Source organism: Accipiter gentilis, chromosome 3 (assembly GCF_929443795.1).
Source record: "Accipiter gentilis chromosome 3, bAccGen1.1, whole genome shotgun sequence".
Lineage (NCBI taxonomy): Eukaryota > Metazoa > Chordata > Aves > Accipitriformes > Accipitridae > Astur > Astur gentilis.
Genome location: NC_064882.1, coordinates 19,110,441 through 19,130,418, shown reverse-complemented (window position 1 = coordinate 19,130,418; position 19,978 = coordinate 19,110,441). Strand labels below are relative to the sequence as shown.

Here is a 19,978-nt window from a genome sequence, read left to right as displayed (position 1 = left end):
CCACTTCAATACATTCCTAACCACCAAACCTCTACCACTTTCAAGTTCAGACAGTTGCCCACCAGGTCCTTGCTTGGTCCTGATTCAAATAAACTCTTTTTTAGGTAACAGGCATCCTTTCCCTTTAGTCAATTCTGGCCGTACCTCTCCAGCAACGAGTTAACATACCTACTGGTAACATACCTATCACTCAAGGTAGGTATGGATGGTTAAAAGCTTTTTCTCACGTTTTATGAAAAACTGCAAGTCAGTTACAAAGCCAAGAAGTACCGATGCACGTACTAACATAACAAAACCGACCACGTCAGGATTACCTTTAAAGGGATTCACCACTTCTGAAGCAGTGCCCGCTCGCAAACGTACTAGAGGGTGGCATTCTTTAAGCAAGCAGGAAACAAGATAAAGCGCAGGAAGGAAACATTTTCGATTGAAAGGAACGCTCTGAGCCTCAGCTGCTACCTCTAGGCCCTTCCACCGCCCTCACTCGGCTTTCCCAGCGAGGACACACCGCTGCCGAAGGCGAACACACACGCGGCCCTCGGCCGCAGCCCCTGCTTCACCGGCAGCGCCGCCGCCCTCACGGCCGACCGCGGGGCCCCTCCGTCGGGCCTCCACACCGGGGAAGACGGCGGAGCGCCCGCCGCCCCGGCAAACCCCGAGCGGCAGCCCCGGGGCCTAATGACACCCCACGGGAACGGACCCCCCCCCCCCAACCCCGCCGCCGCCTCCGCCTCCACGCATGCGCGCGGAGCCAGCGCGGCGAACACCGTCGCGTCGACTTCCGGGTCAGCAGTGGTTCGCACTGCCCTCCCCGCCCCGCCATGGAGGCCGGGCAGGGTCCCGGCGGCGGGGAGGTCGGCGATCCGGCCGAGGTACTGTCGCTCGCTCGGCGGCGCTGCCGGGGGCGGGGGGACACGGCGAGAGCTGTGCGGGAGCCCGGTGGGGCTAAGGGGTTGTTTCTGCCGACGGCGAGGCGGCAGGCGCGGGGCCTGCGCTCGCCCTGCGCGGGCCGGGGAGGGGGGACTCCTGTCAGCCTTTCGCCCGCCCCTGCCGTGAGCTCCCTGGCGGCCTAGCGGAGGCGCGGGGTCGGTGCCCTTGAGGCCTTTCCGGCGGCCTTTCGCGTGGGGCGGGTCCCGGCGGGAGGTGTTCTTGCCGCTACCGGCGGCTTTCTCACGTCTGCCCTTCTGCCGGTGGCAGGGCGCCTGGTCGCACGCCTCTCAGGGCAGGAGGGGGTCACGCACCTCCGGTAGAAACTTCTCACCTGATGGCAAAACAGCTGGCCAGCTTTCCCGAAATACATGCATACAACCGGCCAACGCGCGTTGTGTGATTAAAACCCTGGCGAATATTTTAAAAGGGATTTACTGAGCTGTCAGATTCCATCTATTTGGAAGGTTGGTTGCAAAGGACCAAAGCAGGCTTCTCTGAAGAAGAAGGAGTGGAGCGAGTTGGGAGTTGACTATGCACAAAATGTTTTCTGCTCTCTCATGTGATTTGCAGAAGCACTGGATTTTTTTTTAATGCTATATTTCGCGTGACATTTATAGACAGAAGGCACCAGTTCCTTGAGTATAGCTGTCTGAAAGTACAGGCGTTACAAGGTGTGAAAGTTAGACAAAGTTTTTAATTGAAAAATCCCCCCAAACCTTTCTTTTGCTCTTTTTTTTCTAATTTATTTCCCTCACGAAAGAGGGAAATACCTAAGCCTTATGTGCCGACAGAGGAGGAAAGGAGACTCCTCAAGGAATGTGCGGAAGAGAGTGCCCGGTATAGAGGTAAGTTCAGTTTGCTGGTGTATTTGGCTTGCTTTTCTTCCACCCTTAGTTTTTGTTGTTATCTGAGGCATTAAGGAAGGAAGGCCCAGGTCAATATATCACCACAGTTCATTAGCAAGCTTCACATAGTTTAAAATTGCATCCCAGTAAATGTTGATACATGTAAGATTTACATTTGTTAAGAGTTTGCAGGACAGGAATTTTGTGAAAGGTGCAACATAATTTGTAAAGTTTATTCTTTATAACAAGATCCCTTCATATTTTAAATTAATATGCTTATTAAAAGTCTGAAAATAGATACAATTTATGGAGTCTCATTATGTTCCTGAATATTTTTCGTTGTTATTCCTACATTTTTACTTTCAATTTTTGTTGTTATCTCTAGAATGCAAGAATAAAGCAGTTTAACTTAGAACCATTGCTTTCTGTCTTTATGGAGACTTGTGAAAAGAACAGTGTATAAGTAGTTGCTTAGCTCAACTTTTGGAGAAAATTCCAGCATCTTTGCATGGCCAGATGTTTGGGCATATTTCCCCTGTAAATAAAAGGCAAGATTCTCAAGCATGATTCTGCAGTCAGTAATGATTTCTGTACTACAGCTAGTACACAGGAATAATAAACTTGTATTGTTTTCACAGAATACTTTATGTCTCATCTTCATTTATTTGAAATACCAATGTTATGGTTTTTTTTCAGAAAACTTTGAGAATTGATTGCCTTACTTCTTAGCATTGTTTCTGTAATCCAAAGGTTCAAGGCATACCTGTTTTTTATGCATCTGGTCAAGAGGTTTGAACAAGCCTTCTGATGTGATTGTTACCCACTGTTTTATCGCACGCTGGTAGATTACTTCCGATGCTGATAGGTGGCTTAGCAGAAACCAGGACGGAGGAAGAATTTAGCAGCTGATTTGCTAAATTTAGCACACTGGGCCTCTGATTTCTCCTGGAAGCCAGTACTTTCAGGGGCAACTTCAAAGGCATTGTGATTTTCAATTAATGATCCCAAGTTCTGCTTTATCTTTCTCCATTGCTTTGGCATTCTCCTCTTCCACTTTTATTCAAATACTTGGAAACCTTCAGCTTGTTTGCTAAAATCTAGCCATTTTCCTTATATTTTTGTAAGTGAAAAGAGTCAGGTTCATTAGTAGTAAGATGATGATTGGTTATGGCTTATTGATCATCTCTCACCTGAAACACAAGATGGGAGGGCATTGTTTGTTCTTCTTGAGGTGTTCTGCTGTGAGTTCTTGATTGTCAACGTAACTTAACTCCCTTGGGCATCTTTATACAGAGACTGAAGAAACAACATGAAGGTATTTCTGAGAAGCCCCAAATTAGTTTATTGAGTAATTTCATTGTAGGGTGCTACAAAAGTAATTGAGAGATTTTTTTCCCAGGGGTTGTGCACTGTGCTGTTGTCTCACTGGGAGAGCCTAAAGCCCATCACTGTTTTCTACGTCTCCTGTCTTTGTTTCATTGTTCTGCGTCACATGTACCTAGATTGTTGTATTTGCTGTATTAAATACATATTATTTGAATGTCCCTTTGCAAGAGGTATGGGCTGCCTGTGTGACTGCCCTGACATCCTTACTTCTTATTGTATCAGTTCTTGTTATTCACAGATATTACTATAAATTTGTGTATCTTCAGTTTGTTTATTCAAATTTCGAGCTGTAGCCAATTTTTACCCGTTCTTATAAACTCACTCTGTTTTCCTGTAGTTTCTGTTGCCAGCTTCTATTTCAGAAATACTTGCTAGTTATTTCATAATTCAGTTTAATGTATGCTTTACTGGTATTACTAGTTTTTAATCACATTATCATATAATATAAATTCTGATACTGTTAAAAATTCACAATACAATCCAGGATTTTATCCTTTGCACTTCTAATCTCACTAACAAAATTAAACCAGATCAATATGACTTTTTCCTCATAAAACCATTTTGACTAAGGTACATTAGATTCCCATCCTTAATTATGTGCTGTTGATGTATCAGCCGTCCATTATTTTTCCTGGAATTTATTTTGTTCCTGAAGCAGAAAAAGTACTTTTTGCCCATAGCAGTGAAAAGCATTGATATTTTATGATTTATTAAGCTGCTTTTGTTTTTTTCTACACTTGAATTATTATTCATATTAGGTTTTATGTATGAACCCAATTTTCATTTACCTATTATTTACCTATTATTCTTCTAATTTCTAGTTACCATTTCAGGTCATTTATATGCTCACATACTAGCAGCTGTTTCCATTAAATTGCGTAACCTGTCTTTGATGTCCAGAATAGTTGTGTTGGGCCTGTAAATCATTTCAAACCTCTAAGGGTCAGACTGAAGTTCTCTGTAATAAGTTCTTGCAGATTTTTTAATAATTTTTTTTAACACACACCCTCCCCCTTGTTTTTTTTCTCTTACAGCTTAGCTTCAAATCTGCACTGCCATTCTGTATCTCAGGAAATATAGAACTCTACATTTTGGAAAATCCATGTCCAGTATCTCTAAAAGCATCAGGGTTTTAATCTTTAATGGATTGGAAGAACTTATTCTCTATTTTGAAGTGTTACTGTAGTCTTGCTTTGAACCAAGGAGACAATACTTTTTCTTAAAAGTGACATCCAGTCATATTTACTCTAAAATGCTGGTTGGACTCCTAACCTAGTTTAGACCTGTCAGAATTTGTGAAGGAATAAACTGTTAGTTTGCAAAGTATACTTTAATACTGTGCTGTCCAAATGCTAAAAAATATCGTTTATCTTCAAATATGAACCTAATTAGCAGATTGTGTGCATCAAAACACTGTAAACATCTAGCGCTGTTGCAAAAATATCCCCCCTAGGTATGGTTAAAGTCATTGAGCCTTTTTTTAACATCTACATTTTCAGACTTGCATAAGATGTAATTTCATTATGACATATCTAAATCTTTAATGTAATTAACTTTAGTCTTTTGTCATGTTTGTTATTTCAGTGTCAATGTATCTTTTGTAGGGGTGGTGGTCTTTACAAATAGTTTCAAAGTTAATCTTCCCAATTCATGATTATCATTGCTTGAAATAAGCATTCCTTTTGTTTCTTGCGATCTTCAAATGCTTCCTGCCACCTGAAGTCTTTCATTATGATAAAAATCAACATGAACTGTTAAGCTGATTGAGATAGGCAGTAATGCTTTTCCATGTTTGTCATCTTCTCTGCATTCTTGACCCTACCCCTGAGTTGTATAGTTTGATCTGTAAGCTACAGAAAAAGTTGCCCTGTTCTTTAATTTGCTGATCAGTAAAACATGTTACCTAATTTTAATCAATTTGATTTATATCTCTGTAAGAGTTAGACTTTTTCCAAAGTTCTTATGTTAAAATCAAGACTTTTGGTTATCAAAAATTTTTAGAGGCACTGGCCTCTGTGTAACTGCCTTCCATCCTGAAGAACTGTGTATGCTTCTCTGGTTTAAAGTTCTGCACCTTGCTGCTGTAGCAGTTGCAGCTAGACCTGGAGTCTTGTCCTTAGAGCTTTATGCCATCTGCCATTGGCTTTTGTATTTTAGAAAGCATGAAGTCTAATGAAGACAGGATGACTTATTAGCCAGTACTGCATAATTCGTAGTAGGTCTTAAAAACTGGAATGGAGAATGTTTAATAAATTATATACAGTTTCTTAATTATATATATGTTTATATTCTTAGACAAGTGAGCTTAGTAAGGCCTAGCAACTCTCACTTTATTGCGTATTTTGTTAAGTCTGGTTGAAAATACTAAAATCATAATTTAAGCAACTTTTCTTCTTCTTCTTCTTCACAGCTTTTCCTTTGGCTGCAGCGAGCATGCTTGCTACTAGTTTCTTAATTAGGAGAGGTAAAGTGTAAACATACTTCGGGTTAATTTGGATATGTTGAGATGAAATATATTTCTGCTATTAATAAAGTTACTATAATAATACAATGTCTAATCTACTTGTAATGAAAAGAAGTTCAGCCTCTTCAGCTAGCTACATGACTTGCAGTTCCTAAAACTAAAGAAGAAGGAAAACTTTAAATTAAAAGCAAATTCTTGCTCATTTTATGTTGTTTGACAAATGCAATATCTCGATGATTATGAAACAATATATTCTATAGTGTGTAGTAATACTGTGTGTGATATGATTAAAGAGGTGATTCTTAGATTTTTGTAATTTTTTGGGAAATTCAGATCTTATGTTTTCTTGAATTTTCTTCAACATTAAGTGTAAAAGAGTAACCTGCTGCCTACAAACATAACTACAGTTTATGTTTTTCAGCTTAATTCTTAATAACTTATTACTAATTACTTTGATCCTCACTTTCAGGTATTCTAAGAGATAGCTCAAGATTTGGCTCTTTTACAAAAGTTGCATGTAAGTAAAAGCTACATATAAATTCAGCATGTATTCATGCCTTAGGTTCTGGAGTCTGTTATGCAGATGTAATTCCCATGAGACTAGCTGGCTGATTTCACTGCGACTCGACTCTGTGGAATCATAGAATATCTCAAGTTGGAAGGGATCCATAAGAATTGTTGAGTCCAACTCCATGCTCCTTGCAGGACTACATAAAACTAAACCATATAACTAAAAGCGTCATCCAGATGCTCCTTGAACTCTGACAGGCTTGGTCCCATGACCACTTTCCTGGGGAGTCTGTTGCAGTGACCGACCACCCTCTCAGTGAAGAGCCTTTTCCTAATGTCCAGTCTGAACTTCCCCTGATGCAGCCTGCAGCTTCATTCCATCTCCTTGTGTCCGTGTCCTGTCGCTGGTCACCAGAGAGAGGAGATCAGCACCTCCCCCTCCACTGCCCCCTTTGAGGAAGCTGTACATTGTCATGAGTTCACCCCTCAGAGCCTTCTGTTCTCCAAGCTGAACAAACCAAGTGACCTCAGCCACTCCTTGTAGGTCTGGTCCTGGAGACCTTTCACCATCTCGGTCGCCTTCCTCTGGACACACTCTAATAGTTTGATGTCCTTCTTATATTGAGGTGCCCAAAACTGCACACAGTACTCAAGGTGGGGCCACACCAGTGCAGTGTAGAGTGGGACAATCGCCTCCCTTGACCAGCTAGCGATGCTATGCTTGATGCACCCAGGACACAGTTGACCCTTTTGGCTATCAGGGCACACTGACTCCTATTCAACTTGCCATCAACCCAAACCCCCAGTTCTTTTTCTGCGGGGCTGTTCTCCAGCCTCTCATCCCCGAGTTTGTATGTGTAACGAGCATTATCCTGGCCCAGGTGGAGAATCTGGCACTTATAGAATCAATGCTTACATTGGTACAACTGTGCCTGAAGATAGTAGTAAATGATCTGATATATCAAATGAACAGGTTTCACCTTCCTGCAGTTAATTCTATCAGTCAGCAACTTTTTAGCTATGTTTCTTAACTACAACATCTTATACTGCAAGAACCTATTCAATGTCAAGAGGTAGAACATTTCATTTATTCACCGTCTTTGAATTTGTGCAGCATGTTTTGGACAAGTTTTGTTTATAGGCTTTCCATAAAATTGCTTGACAAGTGTAATGTGATAATTAAGATAAATCCATTGTAAATAGATACTGTACAAGCTTACTTTAAATTACTTTGCCAGAGTACATGCACCCCTCCCTTCCTAATTTGAAGGTCTTTATTCATGCGTCTCACTTGTCCCATTCATGCTATTTTAGTGCCTTTTTTTCCTGGACATTATGTATGTACAATTGTAGGAAAACAGCAATTTCATGTGAATGATTTTGATTTAAGTATAATCAAAACTAAATTAATAAATTAACCTTTTCAATGGAATACATGACAGTAAAACAGGAAGTTGCCATCTTGCCAATCTGCCCAGATACAGCCAGTTACTCTTACAGTTTACTTCAGTGGGAAGAGGGTAAAAGCCATGATTTGTGGTGAAGGAAGTGTTGTTTAAGCAGATAAATGAATGTGAGAGACTAGGGCTGCCATTTGTTTATGCTGAATTCCACTCGCTTTCTTTGAACGCCAAACAATGGTATAACACAAACGTTTCTAATAAATAATAGAATTACTATTTTCCTGATAGCTCCTACACATTTCTAGTTAAGGGCCACATTTCTCCTATTTAATAGAACTAAGTTTGGAATCAAGGGAAAAAATAAGGAGCAGCTGGACTGGACCAGCTATTCTTGATCTTAAGGTTAGAAGTCAAAATACTTCTGGCTTCTCCTTTTTTATGTACAGTGGAGGCATATGGACTTTCATTTCATACTAAAAGAATTTTCCATAAATTGTGTGGTTTGGTTGTTTTTCAGTAAGTAACTTGGTGCGATTTATGTGCACTTTAAATATGGGGATTATTCTGGGACACAGTTTGAGTGTTAAAGGCCTGAGTTAAGCGGTTTTCATTTCATCTTCATATTGCTTAGGTCAGATGTACCTACTGCCTGCAGGATCTTCCTGAAAATTATTGCCAGGGACATAGTTTACAGGTCCAAATTATGTCACCTAATTTAACTGCACATTCCTCTTGCAGTGAAATCTGATTAAAGGAAGCAGTGCAGTTGTGTGTTGGTTTGGCTTTTTTTCTTCCACGAATTCTGAAAGAAGAGCATATGCAATTCCAGGCACTGCTGCTAGCTCATAGCTAGCTGATGTTAAACAGGACAGTTCTTGCTTTTCTGGTGTCACTGATCTGAGCATATTGCTGCTGCATCTTGATTACAGTAGTCTGTCTTTGATAATGGTGTGTGTGTCACTTGTGGTTGTTAGATTCTTATTCTGAAGAGTATCTATGCCTCATTACAGTAATTGGTCTTTTATATCTAACACACACAGCTGGGTCTGGTTTTCTTTAGTCTCTGTCTTGCATCTTTCCCTGCTTTGTCCCTCTTGGTTTTATCTGGAAGTTGAGAGGTGTTTCATTTTCTAGATAGGAATTTTCAGATTCCAGGATGTTCTTCTGGCTATAGAAATTACTCATAACTTTTCTCAGTAGCCTTCTAGGCACTCTGAGAATTTAATGGAACTTCTGGTTAGTCATGACTGATACACTACATCGACAACATCCCCTTCAACACAGCACAGAGATATTGGTCCTCTACCCCTCTTTGGCAAAGAAGGGTAAGATCTGTATATCCTACTTCATGTTAGCCTGCAGTGGGACCTGGCCTCTTTTATTGATCTCTGATCAGCTTCTCTAAGGGCTTGTCACAGTGAATACAGAAGAAGCAGAGAGCAGCAATATGGAATTTACTGTGCTAGCTTCAAAACTGTGGATCATCTGGCTGTTAGTTCTGTAATAAGAGAAGCCAAATATTTTAGCCAATAATTACTTTGGGTGAAACATCTTCCAGAGAGATGCTTCCACTTTTCTTGACTGGAAGGCCTCAAGAAAAGGACACGTCCTCTTTGTAATTTATGCCAAAGAGTAATCATCTTTACTGCTTAGCTTTAATTTGCTAAACATTTATTTTGAATTCTTGTTGGGCCATTTTTCCTTTTAGGGGCTTGTAATTTTTCCCTTTGTGCATATTTACAGCATTTGAGGTGTCTTCCAATTTTTTTGACCTGCTAAACAGCTAAACGCTCACATTTCTCATTTGTAAACTTCACTCGTAGTTGTGGCTGTTCACCCCTTTTCCCTTGGAAAAGGATTTTTAACCTCCTTTTGAAAATACAGACTTTAGAACAGTATCATGATTTAACCCCAGCTGGCAACCAAACACCACACAGCTGCTCGCTTACCTCCCTCACAGTGGGATGGGGGAGAGATTCAGAAGGGTAAAAGTGAGAAAATTCATGGGCTGAGATAAAGACGGTTTAATAGGTAACGCAAAAGCCATGCACACAAGCAAAGCAAAACAAGGAATTCATTTACTACTTCCCATCGGCAGGCAGGTGTTCAGCCATCTCCAGGAAAGCAGGACTCCATCACGCATAACAGTGACTTGGGAAGACAAAACACCATTGCTCTGAATGTCCCCCTCTTCCTCCTTCTTCCTTCAGCTTTATATGCTGAGCGTGATGTCCTATGATCTGGAATATCCCTTTGGTCAGTTGGGGTCAGCTGTCCTAGCTGTGTGTCCCCCAGCTTCCCGTGCACCCCCAGCCCACCCACTGTCGGGGCAGCGTGAGAAGCAGAAGAGGCCCTGATGCTGTGTAAGCACTGTGCGGCAACAACGAAAACATCCCTGCATCATCAACACTGTTTCCAGCACAAATCCAAAACATAGCCCCGTACCAGCCACTCTGAAGAAAACCAACTCTATCCTAGCCAAAACCGGCACTAACAGGAATCACAATTCCAGTGTCAGTACAGCAGGGCAGGGTAAAATCCACTTTTATATTGATTGCCAGGCAATGTAATCTATAGTGTGAGAACCTCAGAGGATTAATGTTATTGGTAATTACCTCTTTTCAGAGATGGTTGAGAATCTTGCGCCTTTGTATTTAGAAAATACTTGTTGCGTATGAAAGAAGGGTCTAGTCCTTTTCTCCTGCAAAGTCAGCAACAAAACTTCTATTGATTGCCATTGAATCCTTCATACTCTGTTTGACCCAGTCATAAAACTTGAAGGAGCCAGTTGATGGAAATCATCAGTTTTGAGCCCGGAAGGAACTACCACGATCATTCATTCCTGTGTCCTGTCTAGCAGATGAAGATAGCTCATGCACTAAATTGAAAGCATTTGCCTAGTCATCGCAAAGGTTCAGCTAATTCAGTTGTTTGCCTTCCAGCAACCGTATCATACAGTCCTCTTCAGAAGATACTGAGCCTAATGCTAAGTTTATTTAGACTTCTCTTCGTACTAGTGAAAGCCTTTTCAAAATCTGACTGTTCTGATGGATTAAATTAGCGGAATTTACTGCCTTTGATGATTCCTGACTGTTTTATCATCTTTGATAGTTAATTGTTATTTCTGGATCTTGGGGAAAAACTGATGGCAATTATTTTCCTTTTTTTGTCACCTTTCGTTCATCAAGTACTAGCTGAAATCATCTGATGCTCGTGCCGTGTCTAAATCATTGCTCTGTGTCTCTGTTCAGCTGTTGCATTTGGTTTTGTCTGCAGAGGAAGTGGAGAGAGATGATTACTGCATGGTTTTGGTTTAGATCTAAACTGTTTTTTTTTTCTTTTACTCAAGATAATGTATAATTTATTTGAAATTATTATTTTTAAATTATGTTGAATATTATGATACAGCATATAAACCCATATTTTTTTCTTTTAAAAAAGTTGCTGGAATGTGTGGATACCTGGCTGGAAAGATATCCTACTTGCCAATCTGTAGTGAGAAATTTAAGAAACTGAAGGATTCCCCAATAGGAGATGTTCTACGACAAGCTCAGAGACATAGTTCACATAAGTAAGAATTTAATTCTCTTTTAAGTTTAAAACTTATTCTTGAATAGGACATTTTAAACACCAACAGATCAAGGCTACATTTGCAGCTTTCAAAGACCTTCAGAGCTGCACCTTCCCTCTTTCCCCTATTACCCCAACTCTACCACTTTCAGGAAGCTGTATCTGTTACCGGTTGGCTAGCTATAAAACATGCATTTTGAGCTCTTTACATACAACTGATCACTTTGAGGAGTAGAAAAACATTTTACTTAGCAAAATGTATTCCTTATAAATTAAGATGATGTTTTCCTGTGGAATTTACTTAAAGTAGTGTGACAGCAGAAGTTCCCTCCTTAGTTTAGAAGTAAACTAAGTTAACTGAAATAGTGTTACATTCTGGAATTTTTTCCCATAGTTAAGTTTGATTGAAGTAGGAAGAGGGTGGAAATGATTTCAGTGTTTATCAAAGGAAAGAGCTCAGTAAACAATATCAGTGCAGGAAGAAGCATGGTGGTCAAACTTACTGCTGTTTGTTTAAATCCTTTACATCTGTAACAGCATTATGCTGTACATACGAGAAACTCATCAGGTTCTTAAAACTATTTCCTGTTTTGTTCCAGAATGTTTTCTACATCAAGTGGTTTTTAATTACAAACTACTTTCGGAATATCTCACTTAAAGCCTTGATTCAAAACTGGGAGAATAGTGTTTGGATAGTGAGTAGTAGTCCTGCTATGTATGTGCTAAGATTTGTTAAATGTTTATAAAGGATTTGGTTAAATTTGTAATTACTTTATACGTTTAGATTTATGACAGTTTGGTCTGTAAGATTTATCTTTATTTTGAAATGTGTACATTTTTATGTCATCAAACATAATTTTAGGAATTACCACTTTATAAACTCAGCTGAATTGGAGCTGGACTTGTCCCTTCTCTCCCCACCAGTTTCTAATAAGAAATTGTCATGATCGTTAACTGTGTTTACTCTATGTGAGAACTGTTTAAATGCCATCATCTGCTGCACCAATAAGTCCCTTCAACCTTTAATGGCCCATTCTTTTGTATCTGTAAAATTTTATGTTCTAAGTGATAAATGCCTTTTTTCCTTGGTTGAATGGTTAAATTCATTCAAATTGCATTATTGTCCACACATGCTACTTTTTTAAGCCAGCAACAGAAATCACTACATTTTCTTGGTCATTTTACATCTTCTAATTAATGTATTTTGATAATTCTGATTTGCAGTTAAAAATAGGTAGGGAGCTAAAAGATTATATAGTTCTTTAAAGCTGTGTTTGTGTATACTTTAAAAAATATAATTGAGGCAATAAAATGGCTTAGCTCTCTGTTTATTGTGAGAATAATACAAAGACTGACAGCAGATGTTTTTCATATGGAACAAAAAGTACAGCTAAGCAGAAATTTAAAGTTAAAAATTAAGAAATACTCTAGAGACATTCTAGTGGCACCAAGTGGTGGCATTCTTGATAGAGAGACATGTTGTGTAGTGGATTGCAGGGTATGTAGTGAATACTTTAGAATATCAGGCATCAGTTTCCAGAATATTCTTTATATGATCTTACCTTTCTCTCTTAAGAGAAAATTCGTTAATGTTCCTGCTGATTTCAGCAACTCAATAAACCTTCATAATTTAATTTCCCCAAGACAGCTCTTCATTCTCCTTTTCTTCTGCTATTTGGTACTGATCAATTACAGCAGCTTCTAATGATGAAGGGTTTTAAATTGCAAATTCTTCCTAAAAGGCCTTTAAAAATAATTATAGTTTATGCTACCACTAGTTACATGGGCACACCCTGTATGCTACTTGTGTCTGATGCATTTTCTGTCTGAAGACTCCCTGGAGGAAGGGATTGTCATTTTTGTCTTGTAAAGTGCAAAATACTTTCTCTTTTGTCTTCTGTTCTGGAGATTTTCAGGCATGAGTTAAGTTTCTGGGAGGAAGGGAAGTGATGGGGAAGGGACTATATAAATCTTTTCAATGTAGAGGGGAAAAAAAAAACCCAAAACTTTTTTTTTAAGGCAATAATTCATGTTGGAAATGAAACCATTTAGAGTAAAAGAATATTTTCTTAAACTGCACATATTGTTACTCTTATAGTTCCATTTTTAACATTAGTATTTCTGTATTTAATTGTATTATTTTCCAGTCGTTCCAGTCGGAAATCTGAATTTTCAGACATGCCTTCTCAGTCATTTACTGAATCTTCTTCTCCAAGATCTGGATTTCCACTTTCTTCTAGCTATTCAGATGATTATAGTTCAACAGATAGAGCCCTCTCAAGTTATGAACCCGTTCCATTCAGTGCTTCCCTGAATGAATCTTCACCTACAGGAATCACTGATTACAATGTTCAAGGTGTGTTTTGTCTTAATATTTAGCAGTTTGTAGTACAATGACTTGCCTTTCTCTTAGATACTTGCTCTTACTAAACTAGGTATTTTAATCCCATGCAAACATACATGGTACTATATAGTGGTTCTGAATGAAACGGCTTGAGGTTCCCAGAACTTTTACACAGAAGATAGATACATGTATTATTTTGTGTTCTAACTGTAAACTAAATTCAGGGTTTTTTCATGCTTTGTAGCTCTAATTGCAAGTAAAGATTGTAAATGAACTTACTTGGTTTAATCTGTTGTGAAATTAAACCTGCAAAAAACTCAGCCTGGCTTGAAGTTCTTTTTGACTGAAATTAAGGTGAATATGCCATCCTTTCACTGCACTAAATAAGCTATAGTTTCTACCATTTGTCTGCTATCCTTTCTGAGGTTATTTAATTTTCACTAGCAGTGGTGCTGTAACTGTATACTACTATAATTCAGTGACATTAAACTGTTTTTTATAAGGTGGCAAACATTTAAATCTTCTCAGAACTGAATGCATATTGTGTTCTGTCCGGCAACAGCTGATTTTCTCACAGAGAACTAAAATGGTTTTCAAGTACTGTTCTGTGCAGCTGTTCCCCTCCTTCCAGTATGAACTCTGTCCTCAGCTATTGCAGGGGAAACACACGATTCTGAAGTCAGGTCTCTGGTACACAAAGGAGGAAGTTACTGTCAAGTGCAGAGTTTTGTATTTTGAATTAGTTTGGATTTTTTAACTCCTTTATGGAAAAGTTTTTATTTCACAAAAAAAGCCCTTTCATGAAACTCTGTTTTAGTTACCTAAAACTATCAGATGTAAATGTGTCAATGAAATGGTAATCACACTTCCTCACAAATATCAATAGTTGGTAGAATCTTAATTATAGAACCAAGATCCTGCATTATAAATGTAGATAAAAGGATAAAATGTTTATCAGGTGACGTATGATGGATATAGTCCTAATTCTTTGAAAGCAGAATTTAAAGCCTGAGTGCAAACCCTTGAGCTTCACTTAGATTTCTCTTCAGAAATCCTAAATATATCAACTGTATGATTATCATAAATTTTACATAAAGTGACCACAACTATTCTATCCATCAGCTACCACATGGTTGTTAGGATTTCTGTTGGGTAAAATGAAGAAAAGGAGTTAACTGCCAGTCTTCCAAAGCAGTTTGACAAAATGAAAAGGCTAAAAGAAATGGATTAATTAAAGAACACATATATTGTCAGTTGCATTTAGAATTGCAGCTGTCATGCTCCCTTTCATTTGGGATGGAGCTGTGATTAACTGGCATTCTAGAACAGACTGTAGCCAAGTTTTGGTGTGTGATGCCATTTCTAGTATTTTGATGTTTGTTTTGTTTTCAGATCCTGCTCCAATTCCAGAAGAAAGTCGTAAAAAAAAAGGCATCACATATGAGGAATTAAGGAATAAACACAGAGAGACATATGAGGTAATGCTACCACCAAAGGCAGAAACTCCAAACAAGTTTTCACAGGAAAAACCAGCTAAGGAAGGTAATACACTGATTTACAGAAACACATAGTACATTCAAATATTGGCAGTAATGTTAAAAATGGTTACAAACCCAAGGCTTAATTCTGCTTACGCTTTAAGCAATTTATTTTTACTGTATCTGCAGGTATCTCATATGTGATGTGGTCTGTAGTTTTAGATTTCAGATTAATTCTTTTTTTCAAAAATATTGATCTTCCAATAGCAAATTATAATTTCTCTTCTCTAGCCATATTGCTTGGTGCCAGACTGAGAATCTCATAACTTTTGATTTATTGAATATATCGAACAACCTCTTTCAACAAAGAATTCTCTGAGCTCAGAGCTATACTGAAGAGTTTTGGCTATGGAAGAGGGTGTATGTTTTAGATAGCATTGTTCTCTCAAAATAGAGCACATGGTTGATGGTTTTGGAGGGGGGTATTTATTTTTATGAATTGTTTCATGTGGAATTAGTGGATTTCTATAGAGGCATTGTTTGTAGAGGTTCATTTTCTACATTAAAACTCAAAGGAAGGAAACAGTATTTGGCAGGAATATTGAGATTTGTTTTCACAGTGAAAAACAAAACTTTACACAGCAAAATAAGAATGCAACGTCCTGAAGAATAAGATGCCATTCAGTCAACTTTCTGACTCAATCAATTTTTTGAAAAGGAGACACAGACGCAATTCATAATTGCTTGCTCTAGCACTTTTTAAATTTAGTGTGGCATCTGTGAAAATGATGATAGTAAGAGGAATGTTTTACCATTTAACACACTGCTGGACTAGTCAGCTTGAATTGTATGGGCTTGTATGCAGTGTCCAGTCTTGTCAATCATGTTGCAACAAGATTTGTAGGAATAGCTAATGTCTCCTATTAGGCATAACGAGTGGTAATAAGTATAGAAAAGTATGTTAAAGCAAAAAGTTCTGAAGCAGTGATAGTAAGCTTTGGAACAGTGTTACTTAAGAGTGTCAGTCTATTTAATGCTGGTGAATTACTTTCTCCAGATCATCTGTCTTTGGACAGACCTACACAGTCTTGAAATAAGAATTATAAACAGTTATTGGATAATGATTTAAATCTGTTATTATAAGGATGAAAGCCTTTTTCTCTTATCATGTGACTATGCCAAATAAGACATGAAAAAATTATTGAAGCTGTAGTTTCAGATTGCTTCTAAATTCCGTCAGCTGACGCTTCATTGATTTACGCGATATTTCTTTTCCAAGCTATTTCTCCACAAATAGAAAGCCTGGAAAAGTCGCTTGAAAACCATACACGCAAATCTTAAGCAGTATTCTGCAAACCTTGCCATATCCCATGGTAAATCTTGTGGCTGTGAAATGAGAATATGCATTCATTATTTTATTTTTAGTTATTCGAGGTCTATAAAAGACCTCTATAAAATGTTGATCAAATACTGCATTCTGTCTATTATGTTTCTGTGTTCCCTTTGATGGTTATACTCAGGCTTTGAGAACAGAACTACACTGAGCAGTGCATGAGATTTGTAAATAAACTTTTAAGAGTATCTCTGTATTTTTAGGGAAAAAGAGTAAGGATGAAATACAAAAATTCAGAAACATTTCACAAGTGGAAGCACGTTTAAATCTACAGTTCAGGGATTCTACTGACATTGCGGGCTAAGATCTGATTTAGATTCTTGTGTCACACTGGACACGTTACTTGTATGCCTATTCATTCATCCTGAGTCATTACAGCTTTGTTCATCCTCTTACCTCTGTGTTGTAGGAACCAGACTAGCAAATAGGAGAGTGGTTTCTGCCGTCTGTTGCAAGGACATAAGGGAAAAGAAACCACTTTTAAACCAGTTTTAAGCAGTTACTAACTTCCATCTGCTGGCGCCTTCTCCGTTCATTGTAGCTGTACAAATACGTGCATCTGCATAGTGATCTGAACTGGACCATTTTCCAGGGAATGAGCGCAGCCTGCTCAGCCACCGTGGTTAATAGAAATGGAAATCAAATTGTACTTTGAGAGAGCTTCTCATTGTGCCTCAGTGCAGTATCAATCAGCTTAAAAGAGATTTGTCAGTGCATTATGCTAAGTTTGCTGACATCTCCCTGAAACAAGAGCCATGCATTCTGCTCTGTTCCACTCGTTCTACTGCAGATAGGTATTAATAGCCAGTGGGCTTAGTCATGAACCTGCAAGTAGATTTATAAAGGGGTGCCTGAGTAGTGTCAGTATTCCTACTGGATCGTATAGATCCATCCTCTACCCTGTCAGTGATGGCAGTCAGTTGCAGACTACTTTGCAGCTCACTTTCAAGAGAGCATCTTTTCACTTTCTGGTCATTGTTCAGTTACATATGACATACTTCTGAATAAATCCGTTAAGACTAGTACCCTGGTTTTTTTAGTCTCTGACTCACTCCTATACTAAAGGAAGCTGCCAAATAATAATGGCTGAGTAGTTTCCTAGTAGGGATTACTGATTTCTGTTTGTTTGTCTTTGAACATGTTTTTAACTATCCTGAATCCATCCAATTGTGCACGTAACTAGATTATGTAGCCACATTATTTATCATAACATTCCTTGCCTGTTTCCTCCAATTGTCTTTGTTTCATCCACATGTTACATTTGTTTCAAAGTAATTACAAATTCTGTAGAACAGGAATTAGCACAGTAGGCCTCTTGACTGAATATTAATTCATGAAAGAATGATTAACAAACTCTTCTCCCCATTTATTCAGAAGTATCTTTAATTAGGTGTTTGTTGTGCTGTGACTGACACTCTCCCCACTCACCACTTTAAATGATAATGCATTTCATCATGCTTTTCAGCACTGTGTAAGATAAACTTTTAAAGTTAAATTCAATCATGTGTGACTACTTTTTCTTCTTTTCTTTAGTTAAAGTAAATAAATATGGAGATACCTGGGATGAGTAAGAGACGAATGAAGAACTGAAGAAAATTATCTCCTGTCAGCTACCTTGAACTTCATCTAGATTAGTCACGAGTATCAGCACCTTTGGTGTGTTCTGCCAGGCACAGCTATTAATAAATGAGGAGAAAATCCTGACTTGCTGGAAGATTAAAAAAAAAAAGTATTTAGGCTTAATTTTTTTTTTTAATTTTGCATAAATGGCAAGCAAGGCTATTGTGACGTTCATGACTATAAACCGTTTGTGCTATTGTTTAAGAATGAAAAGGGTAACCGGCAATAACTAATATAAACGTTTAGCAAAAGGTAAAAATATATGTAAATATATGCAATCACATGTGTTGGGTAGGGAAAAATATCAGAATCTTGTCAAATTTTCAAGACTTGCATTAAAAGTTACCTGTAGAACTCATCTCTCATTTTGTTTTGTCTGAAAGGGATATGCTGGAAACCTCAAACTGTTGTCTTGCTTTGTTAGTAATGTCTGGAATAATACTGAACTATTCAGGGAAGAAGGGCTGAGGAACCGAGCCAAACACATAAGTAAGCATACTTCACTGTTTTTTGAAAACAGTTTCAGAGTGCCAGCTATATTTTTAGAAGATATTCTGACTTGCCCACACTGGGTCTCTTCAGACAGTCATTTTGGAAGAAAATGATTGAATGAAACTGCAGATATTTAAAATAGCTACATTTAAGTGCAGAAGGTTAAACCTGACAAACCTGGGTAAAAGTTTGAATGGTATCTTGACTGTTAACATTAGGTTTTGTTAATTTAGCCTTATTTCTGAATTTGTGCATGTTGTGACAAAACCCCCATGTTTATGGAGAAAAGATCCTGATCAATGGAATATTGCATTATTATTACCTGCAAGAAAAGAGCTACATTGTCAAAATTACTGAAGGGTATTTCCTAATGTTTGCATTGCCTGCTCTGTCTCAATCAAAATGTTGTCTTCCATTAGGGATTCTCATAGTCTCAGCTGTGCTGTTTAATCTTGCAGCATTGTGTTTATTTTGGGGTCTTGGCTATAGGGGAGCAAAAGCTATGATGAAGTTGATAGCATAAAGGCATTCCTGACATCCTTGTAGGAGATGAAAAATAACTTACCTACCAAGACGAAAATTTTCAAAGACCGTATTGATTTAGTGGACTAGCGGCAGAACAGCGTGAATGAGAAGATTATTTTGGGGGGGTACAGAGCAATCAGCTGAAATGAGGGGGAAGATGAAGATGCTTAAAGAGCCAAATACTACTTACAATAATCAAAACAGGAAGATTGCTTTCAGAAAAGCTGATCTTCTAAAAAAAAAAGGAATGTGCTAATCAGATAATCTTGGAGCTGTATCAAAAAAAATTTAACTTATAGAGAATGCTTCTCGTGGCCGTGATGAGAGAACTCTGAAAATACACAAAGTCTGCTAGAATTACATTGCTGTGTTTTTTAGTGCACTGTTCCAAAGCTGGTTAGATTTACCATGAAAATACTCACAAAGTTTCTTAGTTGTGGGTTATGCAAGTGACAGGAGGCAGATTTAGATTATGAAAACTGGAGCAGATTCCTATAGTGGTGGGTTTCCATCTGCAAAAAGAAGAAATGTTTTTTTCTTTTGAACAAATGAAAATTTTGGATTAATGAGAACTTTCCAAGTGAGAAAACGCAGGAGCAGGCTTACAACATTGAGCAAATAACAACACCTAGAAGACACAAACTATTGAACAATAAGCTTGCCAATAATTTTTTTTTTTTTTTTTTATTTGGGGGGTTTGGAGATGATAGTGGATTTTCTCAAGTAAAAGAATATAAGGATATAGTAACTTTTGTTTCTCTCGGGAATCTTAATGCATGCTTATACTGCAAGTTGTTTATTTGTGTAAGGGAATGATCATCTCGGGAGTTGACTGTGAGTTAATGTAAATATCTCTGCAGTGTGGACACTCCACTGAAAAGTGAGACTCCCTCTGTTTCTTGACATTCACTGCGAAAGTTACTGTTATGCCAGTAAACTTACTTATGTGTAATCAAGTACTTCACAATTCACTGGAACCCTGGGTTGGGCTGAAGGCCTTATGCTCCTGTTTCTGGCC

At 38.3% G+C, this 19,978-nt stretch overlaps 1 protein-coding gene across 2 annotated transcripts; it reads left to right on the top strand.

Annotated features, from left to right (window-relative positions):
• Nucleotides 1-724: 724 nt before the first annotated feature.
• OCIAD1 (OCIA domain containing 1) lies at nucleotides 725-18,303 on the top strand. 2 transcript variants are annotated; one of them, XM_049797405.1, is made up of 8 exons: nucleotides 766-872; nucleotides 1,691-1,775; nucleotides 5,572-5,625; nucleotides 6,095-6,142; nucleotides 10,980-11,109; nucleotides 13,256-13,464; nucleotides 14,845-14,994; nucleotides 17,857-18,303. In XM_049797405.1, exons 1-8 carry the CDS (start codon nucleotides 822-824, stop codon nucleotides 17,892-17,894), a joined length of 765 nt encoding a protein of 254 aa, XP_049653362.1. In that variant the 5' UTR covers nucleotides 766-821; the 3' UTR covers nucleotides 17,895-18,303. The 2 variants fall into 2 exon arrangements, with proteins under 2 accessions (XP_049653371.1, XP_049653362.1); XM_049797414.1 differs by lacking the exon at nucleotides 1,691-1,775 and having other exon boundaries at nucleotides 725-872.
• The last annotated feature ends 1,675 nt before the right edge of the window (nucleotides 18,304-19,978 follow it).

Coding starts and splice junctions, on each gene's coding strand:
- OCIAD1 (XM_049797405.1), top strand. CDS start 822: ATGGAGGCCGGGCAGGGTCCCGGCGGCGGGGAGGTCGGCGATCCGGCC. Junction 1,776..5,571: donor AGAGAGTGCCCGGTATAGAG/GTAAGTTCAGTT, acceptor TCTTCTTCACAG/CTTTTCCTTTGGCTGCAGCG. Junction 6,143..10,979: donor CTCTTTTACAAAAGTTGCAT/GTAAGTAAAAGC, acceptor CTTTTAAAAAAG/TTGCTGGAATGTGTGGATAC.